General features: G+C 45.6%; 1 protein-coding gene across 2 annotated transcripts in view; it reads left to right on the forward strand.

The window, feature by feature from the left end:
- Window positions 1-15,985, forward strand: part of arfgef2 (ADP-ribosylation factor guanine nucleotide-exchange factor 2 (brefeldin A-inhibited)) — a 38,805-nt gene that overhangs the window by 18,370 nt on the left and 4,450 nt on the right. Inside the window, exons 12-38 of one of the 2 annotated variants that reach the window (XM_035740772.2) lie at window positions 574-713; window positions 833-941; window positions 1,991-2,180; window positions 3,849-3,960; window positions 4,592-4,797; window positions 5,008-5,092; window positions 5,200-5,371; window positions 5,800-5,951; window positions 6,236-6,364; window positions 6,555-6,713; window positions 6,927-7,074; window positions 7,889-7,985; window positions 8,120-8,160; window positions 8,247-8,416; window positions 9,677-9,828; window positions 10,009-10,181; window positions 10,296-10,456; window positions 10,647-10,777; window positions 10,890-11,019; window positions 11,178-11,313; window positions 13,767-13,905; window positions 14,204-14,261; window positions 14,422-14,539; window positions 14,709-14,848; window positions 15,008-15,185; window positions 15,309-15,447; window positions 15,759-15,876. In XM_035740772.2, the coding sequence (XP_035596665.1) occupies window positions 574-713; window positions 833-941; window positions 1,991-2,180; window positions 3,849-3,960; window positions 4,592-4,797; window positions 5,008-5,092; window positions 5,200-5,371; window positions 5,800-5,951; window positions 6,236-6,364; window positions 6,555-6,713; window positions 6,927-7,074; window positions 7,889-7,985; window positions 8,120-8,160; window positions 8,247-8,416; window positions 9,677-9,828; window positions 10,009-10,181; window positions 10,296-10,456; window positions 10,647-10,777; window positions 10,890-11,019; window positions 11,178-11,313; window positions 13,767-13,905; window positions 14,204-14,261; window positions 14,422-14,539; window positions 14,709-14,848; window positions 15,008-15,185; window positions 15,309-15,447; window positions 15,759-15,876 (3,683 nt within the window). The remainder of the gene's footprint in view (window positions 1-573; window positions 714-832; window positions 942-1,990; window positions 2,181-3,848; window positions 3,961-4,591; window positions 4,798-5,007; window positions 5,093-5,199; window positions 5,372-5,799; window positions 5,952-6,235; window positions 6,365-6,554; window positions 6,714-6,926; window positions 7,075-7,888; window positions 7,986-8,119; window positions 8,161-8,246; window positions 8,417-9,676; window positions 9,829-10,008; window positions 10,182-10,295; window positions 10,457-10,646; window positions 10,778-10,889; window positions 11,020-11,177; window positions 11,314-13,766; window positions 13,906-14,203; window positions 14,262-14,421; window positions 14,540-14,708; window positions 14,849-15,007; window positions 15,186-15,308; window positions 15,448-15,758; window positions 15,877-15,985) is intronic. The other variant, XM_035740773.2, reaches the window with a different exon arrangement.

Raw genomic sequence — 15,985 nt, forward strand, 5'->3', positions numbered from 1 at the left:
TCCATTTTGCAACACCATGCCATACCCTGTGGACGACACTTAATTGGAGCCAATTTCCTCCTACAACACGACAATGACCCAAAGCACAACTCCAAACTATGCAAGAACTATTTAGGGAAGAAGCAGTCAGCTGGTATTCTGTCTATAATGGAGTGTCCAGCACAGTCACCGGATCTCAACCCTATTGAGCTGTTGTGGGAGCAGCTTGACCATATGGTACGTAAGAAGTGCCCATTAAGCCACTCCAACTTGTGGGAGCTGCTTCAGGATGCATGGAGTGAAATCTCTTCAGATTACCTCAACAAATTGACAACTAGAATGCCAAAGGTCTGTAAGGGCTGTAATTTCTGCAAATGGAGGATTCTTTGTCAAAAGCTAAGTTTGAAGGACACAATTATTATTTATAAACTTATCAACGTCTTGACTATATTTCCTATTCATTTTGCAACTCATTTCATGTATGTTTTCAAGGAAAACAAGGACATTTCTAAGTGACCCCAAACTTTTGAACGGTAATGTACATATACCAAATTTGTATCTTCTATCCCCCATCTTCAAACCCTTCACCCCCAGATGCTCAGTGTGTGGTGGATATCTACGTAAACTACGACTGTGACCTGAACGCTGCAAACATCTTTGAGCGGCTGGTGAACGATCTATCTAAGATTGCCATGGGGAGGAGTGGCCAGGAGCTAGGGATGACCCCTCTACAGGTTACCTCAAATACGTTGACATCATGCTTGGATTTTGTCTGTTGTTTAGCTGTTTCTCTGGGGTAGGAAGTATTTTTGAGCTCTGTGACAGACCGGTTAACATGAGACATATATTGCAGGAGCTGAGTCTGCGTAAGAAGGGTCTGGAGTGTTTAGTGTCCATTCTGAAATGCATGGTGGAGTGGAGCAGAGACATGTATGTCAACCCCAACCTGCAGGCCAACCTCGGTGAGTGTAATGAGCAGTGTGTGTGTCTGGCAGGGATTCCGTTAGGAAAATGTTGTGCCGGACAAATGACTGTGAAGATTTAAATTTATCGGGCATTGTGTGCGTAACTCAGGACATCCAGGGATATTGACCAAATGAGACACATTTTACGTGTCCTTAAAAACAGCCTTTAACAAATAATAAAAACACTACCTTGTGTTTCGATGTGTAGCATATGCAAAAATGTATAGCCTATTGTAAAGGGCATTGCATGTATAGGCTATAAAGATAAGCATTATATTGTTAGATTATAGGAGTTACTCTGGTAGGCTTAAAACATTCAACCTCAACTATCGGAGTCAGTTCTTCATAGGCCTGCAGTACAAAAGGCTAATAGCCACATCACACCTTCACAAATGTTTCTAAACTTTATTAGATTCATATCAAAAGTAAGTCAAGCCGTTGTTTATAGGGAAAATACAAGCAGGATATTATATTGCGGCAAACGCAACATTACAGTATGAACTTAATTTGTTAAAAGAAAGACTCAACAGAATGAAACAAAACACATTCAAACTGGTTTAAACATTCACCAAAGTTTTCAACACGCTATATTGCAGCAATTACCAAGAAAGCCTAGTGCCTACCGTACCCAACAAATGACTGCAATAAGCGAATGATATTTATATTACAACAGGCCTACTTATCTCAAATGAAATACGGAGGACACAGACAGTTCGAACTTAATTTAGCCAACGAAAATATATCAACTGAATGAAAAAATATCCCTCTTGCATATTTAAAGAAATAGTTTAGATTAATATTGGCATACTATCTTACACTATTGGCATACTATCTTACACTATTGGCATACTATCTTACTTTCATTAGGCCTCCATCTTTAAAATCAACAGTACCCAAGGCTCCTCGCTCTCTCTTTCCTCAGCAGTGCGCAAGGAGTTAGACAATGGTGCTGAAGTGTGTGTGTGTGTGTGTGTGTGTGTGTGTGTGTGTAGCTGCACCTCTCAGCCTAAACAGTGTGTATCTTGACCCTGCTGTGTGTGACCCAGGCCAGGAGCGGCCGTCAGATGGTGAGGGTCCGGAGCTGAAGCTTCCTGACCACCTGGCGTCTCGTCGAGACAGCGTCAGTTCTCTGGACTCCACCATGTCATCTAGTGTCCAGTCCTCCCAGCCTGACCACCCAGAACAGTATGAGGTCATCAAACAACAGAAGGACGTCATTGAGCACGGCATTGAGCTGTGAGTCTCACACTCTTTGTCCTTCCCTTTGGCTTTCTTTGTTTTACTCTGTCTATATACAGTATCAGTCTGGGAGGTAGTGTTAATTTCGTCAACAATAACTGACGAAAAATATTCGTCAACCCCCTATTTTTCCTGACGAAAGCTAATGATGATACTGAGACGAGATGCCATGAAAAAAACTGTCACAAATGAGTTTTCATTTCAGGTGACAAAAATGTAGTTGTGTAAAGATACCTTAATCGAAAATGACTCAAGTAAAAGTGAAAATCACCCGGTAAAAAACGACTTGAGTAAAAGTATTTGGTTTTAAATATACTTAAGTATCAAAAGTAAAAGTACAAGTATACATCATTTTTATTTGCTTATATTAAGCAAAGCAGACGGCCACATTTTTCTAGTTTTAATTTATTTACGGACAGCCAGGGGCACGCTCCAACATTCAGACATAATTTACAAACAAAACATATTTTTAGTGAGTGCCTGATCAGAAGGCAGCATGGATGACGGGGATGTTCTCTTGATAAGTGTGTGACTTAGATCATTTTCCTGTCCTGATAAGCATTCAAAATGTAGAGTACTTTTGGGTGTCTGGGAAAATGTGTAGAGTAAAAAGTACATTATTTTCTTTAGGAATGTAGTGAAGATAAAAGTTGTCAAATATATTAATAGTAAAGTACAGTTCCCCCATAAAACTACTTAAGTAGTACTTTAAAGTATTTTTACTTAAGTACTTCATAGCACTGTGAAAATGTGACTAGACGAGAATTCCACATGAGACTAATGCAAGTTCAATTTGACATGAAGCTCCTTTTCATCTGTTTTTTCCAATTATATGCAGAATATTTAATGCAATCCTCTTATTGGCAGATTTAACGTGTTTAAGTTGCGCGGGCTTATTGAACTGATCTGCCTGACTCCCACACAGCTCCCGGGCGGTCACTTCAGTCACTCGCTCTTTTGAAGTTGATGCACAGCATGGACACTTCAATTGTAATCTACCTCAACTAGAAACAATTATGTTTACTCTATTACTTTCACATAGGCTATTTTTTGCTTTGATCACATAAGCTCTATTTTTCCGTCTGTGCTGTTTGTCATCTGTTTTGCCACACTCGCCGTCGGCAAGTGCCAGTGCAGTATTTACCCCCGTTTTGAAATGCTAGTGCTATTTGCTGAATATCAGTATCACATAAAAAATTCTGACATTATTGGAAAGTGTATATTCTCCCATTTTTAAGGGAATCACTGTTATTTACCCTCATTGCAAGGTTATGATTGGGGGGGGGGGAAGCGCTGTATGCCTAAATTGTTTAATCTGTAGCCATGGCTTTGTTGTCCATATGTTAAATCATGGCTGGTATTGGTTACAATCTACTACAATAGCAGTGTGCCAGCTATATGAATGATAGTAGGCCTAGTTGAATGTGGACATGATGGAAGTTAAATATTAACTATTTCATGGGGAAAAATACACTGACTAATGTGACTAAAATGACTGACTAGTTGACTGATATAACTAAAACTAAGGATGAAATGACTAACATATGACTAAGACTAAAAGGTACTATTAGACTAAATCTAAAATGGCTGCCAAAATGAACACTGCCTATCTAGTTATACAGTATATCTGTAGTAGCCATAGATTATTTGTCTCCATCTCTCAAGTTTCAACAAAAAGCCCAAGCGAGGTGTCCAGTTCTTACAAGACCAAGGCATGCTGGGAAACACAGCAGAGGACATTGCCCAGTTTCTACACCAAGAGGAGCGCCTGGACACAGTGAGCACCTCATCACAACCTTGTATCACTGTACAAACATGAAGGAGTTTGATTTAGTAGCCTCTCTAGAGAGTATGCAACAACAGAAAGTTATTGTGATGTGTTCGGACTCGAGTTTGTATTAGAAAAGGTTGTCATTGTAGATGCCAGGTCTATGTTGTAGATGCCTGGTCTTTGTTGTAGATGCCTGGTCTTTGTTGTAGATGCCAGGTCTTTGTTGTAGATGCCAGGTCTTTGTTGTAGATGCCAGGTCTTTGTTGTAGATGCCAGATCTTTGTTGTAGATGCCAGATCTTTGTTGTAGATGCCTGATCTTTGTTGTAAATGCCAGATCTTCGTTGTAGATGCCAGATCTTCATTGTAGATGCCAGATCTTCATTGTAGATGCCAGATCTTCATTGTAGATGCCAGGTTGTCATTTTAGATGCCAGGTTGTCACTGTTGATGCCAGATCTTCATTGTAGATGCCAGATCTTTATTGTAAATGCCAGGTTGTCATTGTAAATTAGAATAGGTTCTACCTTACATGGTTATATTTATATAAAATACATAGCTCAAAGGGTTTGTTAGAGCTTCCTATCTCTGGCACAGCTCTTCACCATTTCCCCATTTCTCCATTCTCTTCTCTCTAGACCCAGGTGGGGGAGTACCTGGGGGAGAATGTGCGTTTCAACAAGGAGGTGATGTACAGCTACGTGGACCAGCTGGACTTCTGTGGCCGGGACTTTGTCTCTGCTCTGAGGGCTTTCCTGGAGGGCTTCCGGCTCCCCGGAGAGGCCCAGAAAATTGACAGGCTCATGGAGAAGTTTGCTGCCCGATATCTGGAGTGTAACCAGGGGTAAGGGAGACATGTCAGTGACTGTTTGCTACCAGCAGGGGGAGGAGTTGAGTTTGCATACACGTTCTGGAAACATGTCATCGAGAACATCCTCAATTATAAATACTGCGTGGACGTGTAGCCTCTTTGAATATTCATTATGTAATGCCCAGTGGTTTACTGATGCACCACCTTGTTACCTCAACTGGCCTTAAACTCTTGCCCCTGCAGACAGACTGAGTTTGCCAGTGCAGACACGGCCTACGTCTTGGCCTACTCCATCATCATGCTCACCACCGACCTGCACAGTCCACAGGTCAGAACACCAACCAATCGGTTTATTGAGCCTGTTCATCTATCCATACACCCACGTCCAGTTATTTGTATTCACTGTTGTTCGACACCGTTATTTGACCTGTACAGGTGAAGAACAAAATGACCAAGGAGCAGTACATCAAAATGAACCGTGGTATCAACGACAGTAAGGACCTGCCTGAGGAGTACCTGTCCTCCATATACGATGAGATCGCTGGCAAGAAGATCGCCATGAAGGACAGGAAGGAGCACACGATCACACCCAAGACTAGCAAGCACAGTAAGTCGAGATAACAGGGGTATAACAAGCCAGAGACAGATATATTTAGAGTAGGGACAACTTTTAGAATTGGCAATATTGTTCTCACTCTTAGGCGTTCACTAATGAAGCATTGCTTAAATATTCCCAATGTTATTATCATTGAGCGTGGGAAATGCCCTTTACAAGTTAAGTATTATTCATTTGAGTGGTGAGCCTACATGTCTGCCGTAGAATGTGGTAGTGTCATGTAAATGCATCAGGATTCAGAAACATCAATGTCCTAACACTCTAAATATATGGCTCTGTGACAGATGATCTAAAACTGTATGTATTATGCATCAACTGAACCCCTACACCACCCAGCTTAGTGGGAATTGTAAAGCCTACAAGTTACCGTGAAGAGTGTGTTGGTCATGTGATAATCTAGGCACTCTCTTTCTTTTCAGGTGTAGCCACTGAGAAGCAGCGTCGTCTGCTGTATAACGTGGAGATGGAACAGATGGCCAAGACAGCCAAGGCCCTGATGGAGGCTGTGAGCCACGCCCAGGCTCCCTTCTTCAGCGCCACCCACCTGGAACACGTCCGGCCCATGTTTAAGGTACTGCAGAGCCAGTTGGTAGAGCATGGTGCTTGCAACACCCGGATAGTGGGTTCGATTCCCGGGACCACCCATAAGTAAAATGTATGCACGCATGACTGCAAGTTTCTCACGCATGACTGCAAGTTTCTTTGGATAAAAAAGTGGACTAAATGGCATATACTATTATAGTATCACCTCATTAGGACCACTGCACCACCATCTGCAGTGGCTGGGATGGGTAATGCTTGTGAATGTGTGCAAGAAGTAGGCTGTATGACCAATGCTCTGCATGTGTGTTGCAGTTGGCGTGGACCCCTCTCTTGGCAGCCTTCAGCGTGGGGCTGCAGGACTGTGATGACCAGGAGGTGGCCTCTCTGTGTCTGGAGGGGATCCGCTGTGCCATCAGGATCACCTGTATCTTCAGTATGCTGGTCAGAGGCCACAGCAAAATAATTCAATGTATCATCCTAACACCTTTACTATCCGTGGACTATGATTAATTTTGTTAACCCCCCCCCCCCATCAAACATGGTTCTATGCTCAACATGAAATTGAAACTCCTAGCCTGTTTTGTCTGTTTCTTTGAATGACTCGTCTGTCTGTCTTCGCGGCGCTGTGCAGTTGGAGAGGGATGCGTATGTCCAAGCCTTGGCTCGGTTCACCCTGCTCACAGCCAGTTCCAGCATCACTGAGATGAAGCAGAAGAACATCGACACCATCAAGACCCTTATCACTGTGGCCCACACAGATGGAAACTACCTGGGCAACTCTTGGCACGAGGTAGGTCAGGGCTTCTCCCATGTAGCCAACCTGGCTTTCCCAACCCTGCCTCTCATCTCCTCTTCTGCGAGTCAGAAATCCACCCCATCTATCCGTCTGTCTCTATGCAAACAAATCCAGTGGAAAGAGAGCATAGCACTTGACTTGGTAGAGACGTCATGAACAGAACATGGAGGCTGACCTCTAACCCCTGGCCTGTGTTTCTCTGTGCAGATCCTGCGGTGTATCAGCCAGCTGGAGTTGGCCCAGCTGATTGGCACAGGGGTGAAGACACGCTACATCTCTGGAGTGGTCCGGGACAGTCAGGCTGGCATCAAGGGTTTCCCAATCGGGGGAGAGGAGTTCATGCCCCTGGGACTGGGTAGGTCACACAGGGCTTTGAAAATCAGGGACAGTTGATGTGTAAATGGTGTGTGTGTGAAGATGTGGTTCTCTAAAGGGTGTCCACCAACTCTGCCCAGAGTGCGTGAAATTTGACTTACTTATTTTATAGAAATACATTTTACCAAGACAAGTATGAATATTAATGTTCTAAATCGTTCAGTGGGGTCTTTCTCTAACATATCATTAAAGGAGAACTTTTTAAAGAATTGGAATATCAAATGAAAATTAAGTGTATCTACTAAAATATGAAAATGCTATATTTCGTGTCTCAAAATCGATATCCTTCTTACCTCTATATTGTTTTATATCCTGCGGATTCGAGAATAAAGATGACGAAAGTGAGCCAGCCAGTCAGCCAGTGGCCTTAAATTCTTGCACAGAATCCATCCTAGCTGGTGCGATGCAATTTGAGTGATTTTTGACCAATTTATATTCTCTGGCCTCCATTTATTTAGTCACCCTAATTCTGTCCATCCTACAAGGGTTAAAAACTCCAATAACTTTTGAACGGATTATGATGGAGACGTGAGGTTTGGTTTTCTTAGAGGATTATCTACCCAACAATCAATTTACCCATTGGTCAAAGATGCATTTTTGATTGGACACCCTATCTTCTGTAGCTTAGTTGGTTTGAGCATGGAGCTTACAATGACAGTATAGTGGGTTCGATTCCCGGGACCACCCGTGTGTAAAATATATGCACGCTTGACTGTAAGTCACTTTGGATTAAAGTGTTGGCGAAATGGCATAATATGTTAAATGGTGTGTCTGAAATGGGTTTCCTATTGCAGGGACCCTGGTGGGAGGTCCAGACAGGAGGCAGATGGCTCATATCCAGGAGTCTGTGGGAGAGACCAGCTCTCAGAGCGTGGTGGTGGCTGTAGACAGGTGAGAGATACACGTTCAACGTACATCCATGGCTGCAGACATCTGTTCTTAATCATGTATGTCTATGTAACTGTATCTGGATGGTACTTTCTGGAAGTACATGTCTTGTAAATCTGACCTGTATTTGTTTGCAGGATCTTCACTGGTTCCACAAGGCTGGATGGAAATGCAGTTGGTAAGTGGATCTGTGTGTTTCGCCGTGTGTGCGTGTGCGTGTGTGTGTGTGTGTATTTCTGATGTTGTCCTGTGTCCTTTTCCTAGTGGACTTTGTGCGGTGGTTGTGTGCTGTCTCCATGGATGAACTGGCCTCTGCTCACCAGCCGAGGATGTTCAGTCTGCAGAAGATAGTAGAGATCTCCTACTACAACATGAACCGCATCCGCCTGCAGTGGTCACGCATCTGGCAGGTCATCGGAGACCACTTCAACAAGGTGAGCTCCTATCTTCAGTAAGGAAGATGTCCTGGAACCAGATTAAGCATATTCCTGGACTAAGAAACACTTTCAATTGAGATTGTCCATTGAGAATTGTTAGTCCAGCAGTTGTCTAAATCCATTAATCTAACCTGATTATGCAGAGACTTAGTCTATCAAGGGCTCCAGACTAACATGTTCCACTGGCTGTAATGGTGCTACTATCTTTTTCAGTTGGTGGCACTAGCCAATGATTTGGTCTGGTCACACCATTTATTTTTTTCTGCAGCGTTACACAACATACATTTTTGTAAATCACCTTATAACGTAATTCACGGTGCTTTAGACTGTAATAGACCACTGAGATGGTAGGCTATTCAAAAAATAAGTTGTTTCATCTAACATGTCCAAGCAGGAATGAGTGATTCAAGATATTTTGATGTGCAACCTAATCCAGTGACTGTCATGAATTGTGGGTTGACAATAGGCTATTGTTTTATTTTACTGTTAAAATAGGCCTCTAGAATTTCCAGAATGTTGTTGATCAATAGAGATTAATCTTTATGTGCACTAATATCATATTCTAATTCACCACATGAGGAAGTGAAAACTCAAAGCACATTATCTAGATCAGGAACACTAAATATAATACCTACTGCTAGTAGTCATGTATTAGTCTAAGTCCAAATGAATGTCCTAAAAAGCTCTTGCAGTTGGAGCTTGCTACCTTATGCACTCGCATTGGCCCACACGCACTTCGTATCTTAAAGCCAAATCAAATATCTTGGTTGTAAAATAGTTGCTGTTGAACTCTATTCAAGAGATGACGAATACAAATGATATCCACAGAAAGTTGAGAACAACAGTAGTTGCCTCCAAAGCTATGTATTTTCCTGCAGTTGAATTTTGAAAAGTTCTACAATCGGAAGCCTTTTTTCTCTATCCTGGAGCCCACATTGGGGGAGAGGGAGGGGGAGAGAGAGAGTGGCTCGCTCATCACAGCAGCAGGCCCCAGGGAAACGGGCCCAGGGGCAGGGCAGACACTTTCATTACAGGAATCATGAGGAGAATGCACTGTACTGGTTTTCGACACCCCAAAAAATAGGACATTTTGGAACTTGAGTGAGGTGACCATGCAATGAATGTTCAGCTCACACTGATGTGACAAGTACGTTTTTACTTTCACAGCCAAGTCAAAATGGTGGCAAAAACAAAAAGTATTGTGCCCTGCTATGTACCGACTGTGGATCTATGTCTATGTGTCTGCTCCTCCACCAGGTGGGCTGCAACCCCAATGAGGACGTGGCCATCTTTGCCGTGGACTCTCTGAGGCAGCTGTCCATGAAGTTCCTGGAGAAAGGAGAGCTGGCTAACTTCCGCTTCCAGAAGGACTTCCTGCGGCCATTTGAACACATCGTGAAGAAGAACAGGTAAAGAGAGACTGGACCAGGGGAAAGAGGGGGAAGGGAGATAGTAGAAGGAGGAGAGGCAGAGGTGGAACAATCTAGGGGATATGATGTGGAAAAACCCTGCCAGCACAGAACCAAATCCAGCCTACACACTCGCCACAAATGCTTGACTCTTTATCCCACTCTTTCTTTCCTCCACAGATCTCCCACTATCAGGGACATGGTGATCCGCTGTGTGGCCCAGATGGTCAACTCCCAGGCAGCCAACATCCGGTCCGGCTGGAAGAACATCTTCTCTGTGTTCCACCAGGCCGCCTCGGATCACGACGAAAACATTGTGGAGCTGGCCTTCCAGACTACTGGCCACATAGTCAGTGAGTACCGACACGTTAGGACTGGGGCTCAACCATAATTTTGTCTCAAAGGGCATGGCCAAGCTCGGTAGAGAAATGGACTGCTGTGTAATAATTCTCCTTTCTCCTCTCCAGTGATCACGTTTCAGCAGCACTTTGCAGCAGCCATAGACTCCTTCCAGGATGCAGTGAAGTGTCTGTCTGAGTTTGTGTGCAACGCTGCCTTCCCTGACACCAGTATGGAGGCCATCCGGCTCATACGCCACTGTGCTAAATATGTGGCTGAACGGCCGCAGGTAGGCATCCCACAGAATTCCAAAGCACATCCCAAACCTAGATCACAAAGTACTAAAGTGCTTTCTAATCAAGCCTGCAACCGAACAGCATTTTGGAGTGGATTCTTTATTTGCATCATGGTTAAGTACATGATGGTGCCAGTCCATCATGATAATGTTCCTCTAATGGGTCTTCCCTGTCTGTCCCCAGGCTCTGCGGGAGTACACCAGTGATGACATGAACGTGGCCCCAGGGGACCGGGTGTGGGTGAGAGGTTGGTTCCCCATCCTCTTTGAGCTGTCCTGCATCATCAACCGCTGCAAGCTGGACATCAGGACGAGGTAAGGAATCTGACCCGTAGCTCACCCTACATGTGTAGAGGCACCACAAATGTAATGCTTTGAGTCCAATAGGCATTCATGTACGCTTGACGTGTGTGTCTTTCTGTCACAGGGGTCTGACTGTGATGTTTGAGATTATGAAGAGCTATGGACACACCTTTGAAAAGCACTGGTGGCATGACCTTTTCCGCATCGTCTTCCGCATCTTTGACAATATGAAGCTCCCTGAGCAACAGACGGAGGTGAGGGGCTGTAGGGATTGTCATTGGTTCCACTGTATGACTGTCTTGAGTAGGCATTTCTGTCATTAACACTGGCTTTTGCACCAGTCACTCACTCAACCTCGTGATTTGTTGTGTTGCTCGTCTGTGTGTATTTTGTGTCTTGTGATTTATCGTAGAAGCACGAGTGGATGACCACGACCTGTAACCACGCCCTGTACGCCATCTGTGACGTCTTCACCCAGTTCTATGAGCCTCTCAGTGAGGTCCTGCTGGCTGACATCTTCACTCAGCTGCAGTGGTGTGTCAAACAAGGTGGGTCCTATACTCCCCACAGAGAGAGGGGGGAAAATACAGCTGCTAACTCACACAGACACACGCACCCAGAGAGAGGGGGGAAAATACAGCAGCTGACTCACACAGACACACACACCAGAGAGAGGGGGGAAAAGAGAGCAGCTGACTCACACAGACACACACACCAGAGAGAGGGGGGAAAATACAGCAGCTGACTCACGCAGACACACACACACCAGAGAGAGGGGGAAAATACAGCAGCTGACTCAGACACACACCAGAGAGAGGGGGAAAAGAGAGCAGCTGACTCACACACACATACTCACCAGAGAGAGGGGGAAAATACAGCAGCTGACTCACGCAGACACACACACCAGAGAGAGGGGGAAAATACAGCAGCTGACTCAGACACACACACCAGAGAGAGGGGGGAAAATACAGCAGCTGACTCACACAGACACACACACCAGAGAGAGGGGGGAAAATACAGCAGCTGACTCACACAGACACACACACCAGAGAGAGGGGGGAAAATACAGCAGCTGACTCACACAGACACACACACCAGAGAGAGGGGGAAAATACAGCAGCTGACTCACACAGACACACACACCAGAGAGAGGGGGAAAATACAGCAGCTGACTCACACAGACACACACACCAGAGAGAGGGGGGAAAATACAGCAGCTGACTCACACAGACACACACACCAGAGAGAGGGGGGAAAATACAGCAGCTGACTCACACAGACACACACACCAGAGAGAGGGGGGAAAAGAGAGCAGCTGACTCACACAGACACACACACCAGAGAGAGGGGGGAAAAGAGAGCAGCTGACTCACACAGACACACACACCAGAGAGAGGGGGGGAAATAGAGCAGCTGACTCACACACACACCAGAGAGAGGGGGGAAAAGAGAGCAGCTGACTCACACACACATACACACCAGAGAGAGGGGAGAAACAGCAGCTGACTCATACAGTCACACCAGAGAGAGGGGGGAAAAGAGAGCAGCTGACTCATACAGTCACACCAGAGAGAGGGGGGGAAAGAGAGCAGCTGACACACACACATACACACCAGAGAGAGGGAGAAACAGCAGCTGACTCATACAGTCACCAGAGAGAGGGGGAAAAGAGAGCAGCTGACTCATGCAGTCACACCAGAGAGAGGGGGAAAAGAGAGCAGCTGACTCATGCAGTCACACCAGAGAGAGGGGGGAAAAGAGAGCAGCTGACTCATACAGTCACACCAGAGAGGGGGGGAAAAGAGAGCAGCTGACTCATACAGTCACACCAGAGAGAGGGGGAAAAGAGAGCAGCTGAATCATACAGTCACACCAGAGAGAGGGGGAAAAGAGCGCAGCTGACTCACACACACATACACACCAGAGAGAGGGGAGAAACAGCAGCTGACTCATAGTCACCAGAGAGAGGGGGAAAAGAGAGCAGCTGACTCATACAGTCACACCAGAGAGAGGGGGGGAAAGAGAGCAGCTGACTCATACAGTCACACCAGAGAGAGGGGGAAAAGAGAGCAGCTGACTCACACACACATACTCACCAGAGAGAGGGGAGAAACAGCAGCTGACTCATACAGTCACCAGAGAGAGGGGGAAAAGAGAGCAGCTGACTCATACAGTCACACCAGAGAGAGGGGGAAAAGAGAGCAGCTGACTCACACACACATACACACCAGAGAGGGGAGAAACAGCAGCTGACTCATACAGTCACCAGAGAGGGGAAAAGAGAGCAGCTGACTCATACAGTCACACCAGAGAGAGGGGGAAAAGAGAGCAGCTGACTCACACACACATACTCACCAGAGAGAGGGGAGAAACAGCAGCTGACTCATACAGTCACCAGAGAGAGGGGGAAAAGAGAGCAGCTGACTCATACAGTCACACCAGAGAGAGGGGGAAAAGAGAGCAGCTGACTCACACACACATACACACACCAGAGAGAGGGGAGAAACAGCAGCTGACTCATACAGTCACCAGAGAGAGGGGGAAAAGAGAGCAGCTGACTCATGCAGTCACACCAGAGAGGGGGAAAAGAGAGCAGCTGACTCATACAGTCACACCAGAGAGAGGGGGGGAAAGAGAGCAGCTGACTCATACAGTCACACCAGAGAGAGGGGGGGAAAGAGAGCAGCTGACTCATGCAGTCACACCAGAGAGAGGGGGGAAAAGAGAGCAGCTGACTCATACAGTCACACCAGAGAGGGGGGGAAAAGAGAGCAGCTGACTCATACAGTCACACCAGAGAGAGGGGGGGAAAGAGAGCAGCTGACTCACACACACATACACACCAGAGAGAGGGGAGAAACAGCAGCTGACTCCACACACACACTTAACTAATTCAATTCAAGCTGTATTCACTGTAATATTCTTTGAAACATTTACCAGGAGTTTCAAGTTTGGTGACGTAATGGTGAATGACACCACTATTTTCTCTCCACTACCCCAGATAATGAGCAGTTGGCCCGGTCAGGGACTAACTGCCTAGAGAACCTGGTCATCCTGAATGGGGAGAAGTTTAGCCCAGAGGTGTGGAACACCACCTGCTCCTGTATGCTGGACATCTTCCAGACCACCAGCCCACACGCGTGAGTTCTGCTGCCGGCCTGTTTTCACTTTTGCAACCCATCACCATAAACAGGCATCCAACAGTAATTCTCAATGTGTTTTTAAATATTTATTTGCACACATAAACAGAAAACGCACTGTTATAGTAAGAAATGCTGATCTTGTATTTGCGTTGCATTGCAAGAACAAGTCTGATGTCAGATGTAGTCATGAGCAGATCTTTCAGCAGGCCATGGTAAGTCATCGACACAGGAAATCCTTCCTCCAATAGACCACATGACTGATGATGTGCACATTCTTTTTTTCTCCTCTCTACAGCCTGTTGACATGGCGACCAGCTGGTCAGGAAGAGGAGGCTGGTGATGGGAAACATATGGTGGGCAAACAATATTTATGAAGCTTCAGACAGTAAAATTAAAGCTTTTGAGCCTGACTATAGACATACATGAGTATATGGCAGTGATTTGACTTTTGAAAATAAATATCTTGCCGTTTGTTCGTGTCATGAGTTGTTTTCTCTCACAAACATACTACAGGATGTAGATTTTGACACCCAATCCCAGAGCAGCTATGACCGAGCCCTGTCAGAGAGAGGAGGTCAGAGCCAAATGTCCACTGCCAGCGATGAGACCTGGAAGGGTAAACCCCATGCCAGTATGCAACGAATTACAGAAACCTTTTGACCCTCTCACCTCAATTCATATTTCTATCTTTATACGTACCTCATCCTCCTTGTCGTGTTCCACTTTTCCACATTTGACCTCAGTCTCTCGTGGGTTCCTATCTGTCTTCCTGATGCCGGTGTGCTCTGTGTCTGTGGCAGGAGTGTCAGACCAGAAGCTGTTTGCTGGACTGCTCATCAAGTGTGTGGTGCAGCTGGAGCTGATCCAGACCATTGACAACATTGTCTTCTACCCGGCAACCAGCAAGAAGGAAGATGCCGAAAATATGGCTGCTGCACAGGTTTGTCATAATGGAGCTAAACTACAATGGCTCGAAACTGAAGTCTTGACCCTTATTCACATTTAATCAGGGCATTTATGCATCAACTTAGTTGGGTGTTTTGGGTGTACTGTATGTTGTTGGAGGATTGACCAAGACTCTGTGCTATGTCTCTCCCAGAGGGATACTCTGGAGGAGGCTGCAGAGGAAGGGGACCCTGGACAGGGGGAGCAAGGCATGTACAGACACCTCTCCTCCCAGCACCTTTTCAAGCTGCTGGACTGCCTGCTGGAGTCACACACCTTCGCCAGAGATTTCAACTCTAACAACGAGCAGAGGACTGCACTCTGGAGAGCAGGTGCGTTCAACTGTCTGTGTGTCTGGTGTGTTCAGATCTGTCATGTGAGATACAGGATTCTCTTGACATCTCTGTGGTATGTCCATCTACGTTCATATGTCTGTCTGGCTGTCTGTGTCTCAGGATTTAAGGGGAAGTCGAAGCCCAATCTGCTAAAGCAGGAGACCAGTAGCCTGGCCTGTAGCCTGCGTATTCTGTTCCGTATGTACTGTGACCGGCAGCTCCAGGACTCCTGGCCTGACATCCAGACACGACTGCTGCTGTGAGTGTCCTGGAGAGGGAAAGACAGGGGGAGGGATCATGTTGTGAAAGCTCTACAATTGTAAAGCGACTTTGGGTCCTTGAGAAGTGCTATATAAAGTCCATGTATTATTATTGTTAAATACGTAAAAGTTACTTGTGATACTTGAACAAGACTAGCTTGAATGTAAATTTGATTACATCATGTCATCCTTAGTCTTCCTGATTGGCCCATCTGTAATAGGTTCTTCATCAATGGTTTGTGGGGGTGTTCCCCCTCTGGCAGTGAGATATGTGGTAATGTTGGTCCTGTGTGTCCTGTCCTGTCCTCAGCGTGTGCAGCGAGGCCCTGGCCTACTTTATCAGCCTCACCTCTGAGAGCCACAGAGAGGCCTGGACAAGCCTGCTCCTCCTGCTGCTCACCAGGACTCTTCGACTGACCGACATCAAGGCACACACTCATTTATTCACAAGTTACACACACTACATACACATGGACTGAAATATTTGCCCCACAAGATTGATCTGTTTTTTAAAATGGTAATATTACCCTATGAAGA

This window comes from Oncorhynchus keta, chromosome 28, assembly GCF_023373465.1.
Source record: "Oncorhynchus keta strain PuntledgeMale-10-30-2019 chromosome 28, Oket_V2, whole genome shotgun sequence".
NCBI lineage: Eukaryota > Metazoa > Chordata > Actinopteri > Salmoniformes > Salmonidae > Oncorhynchus > Oncorhynchus keta.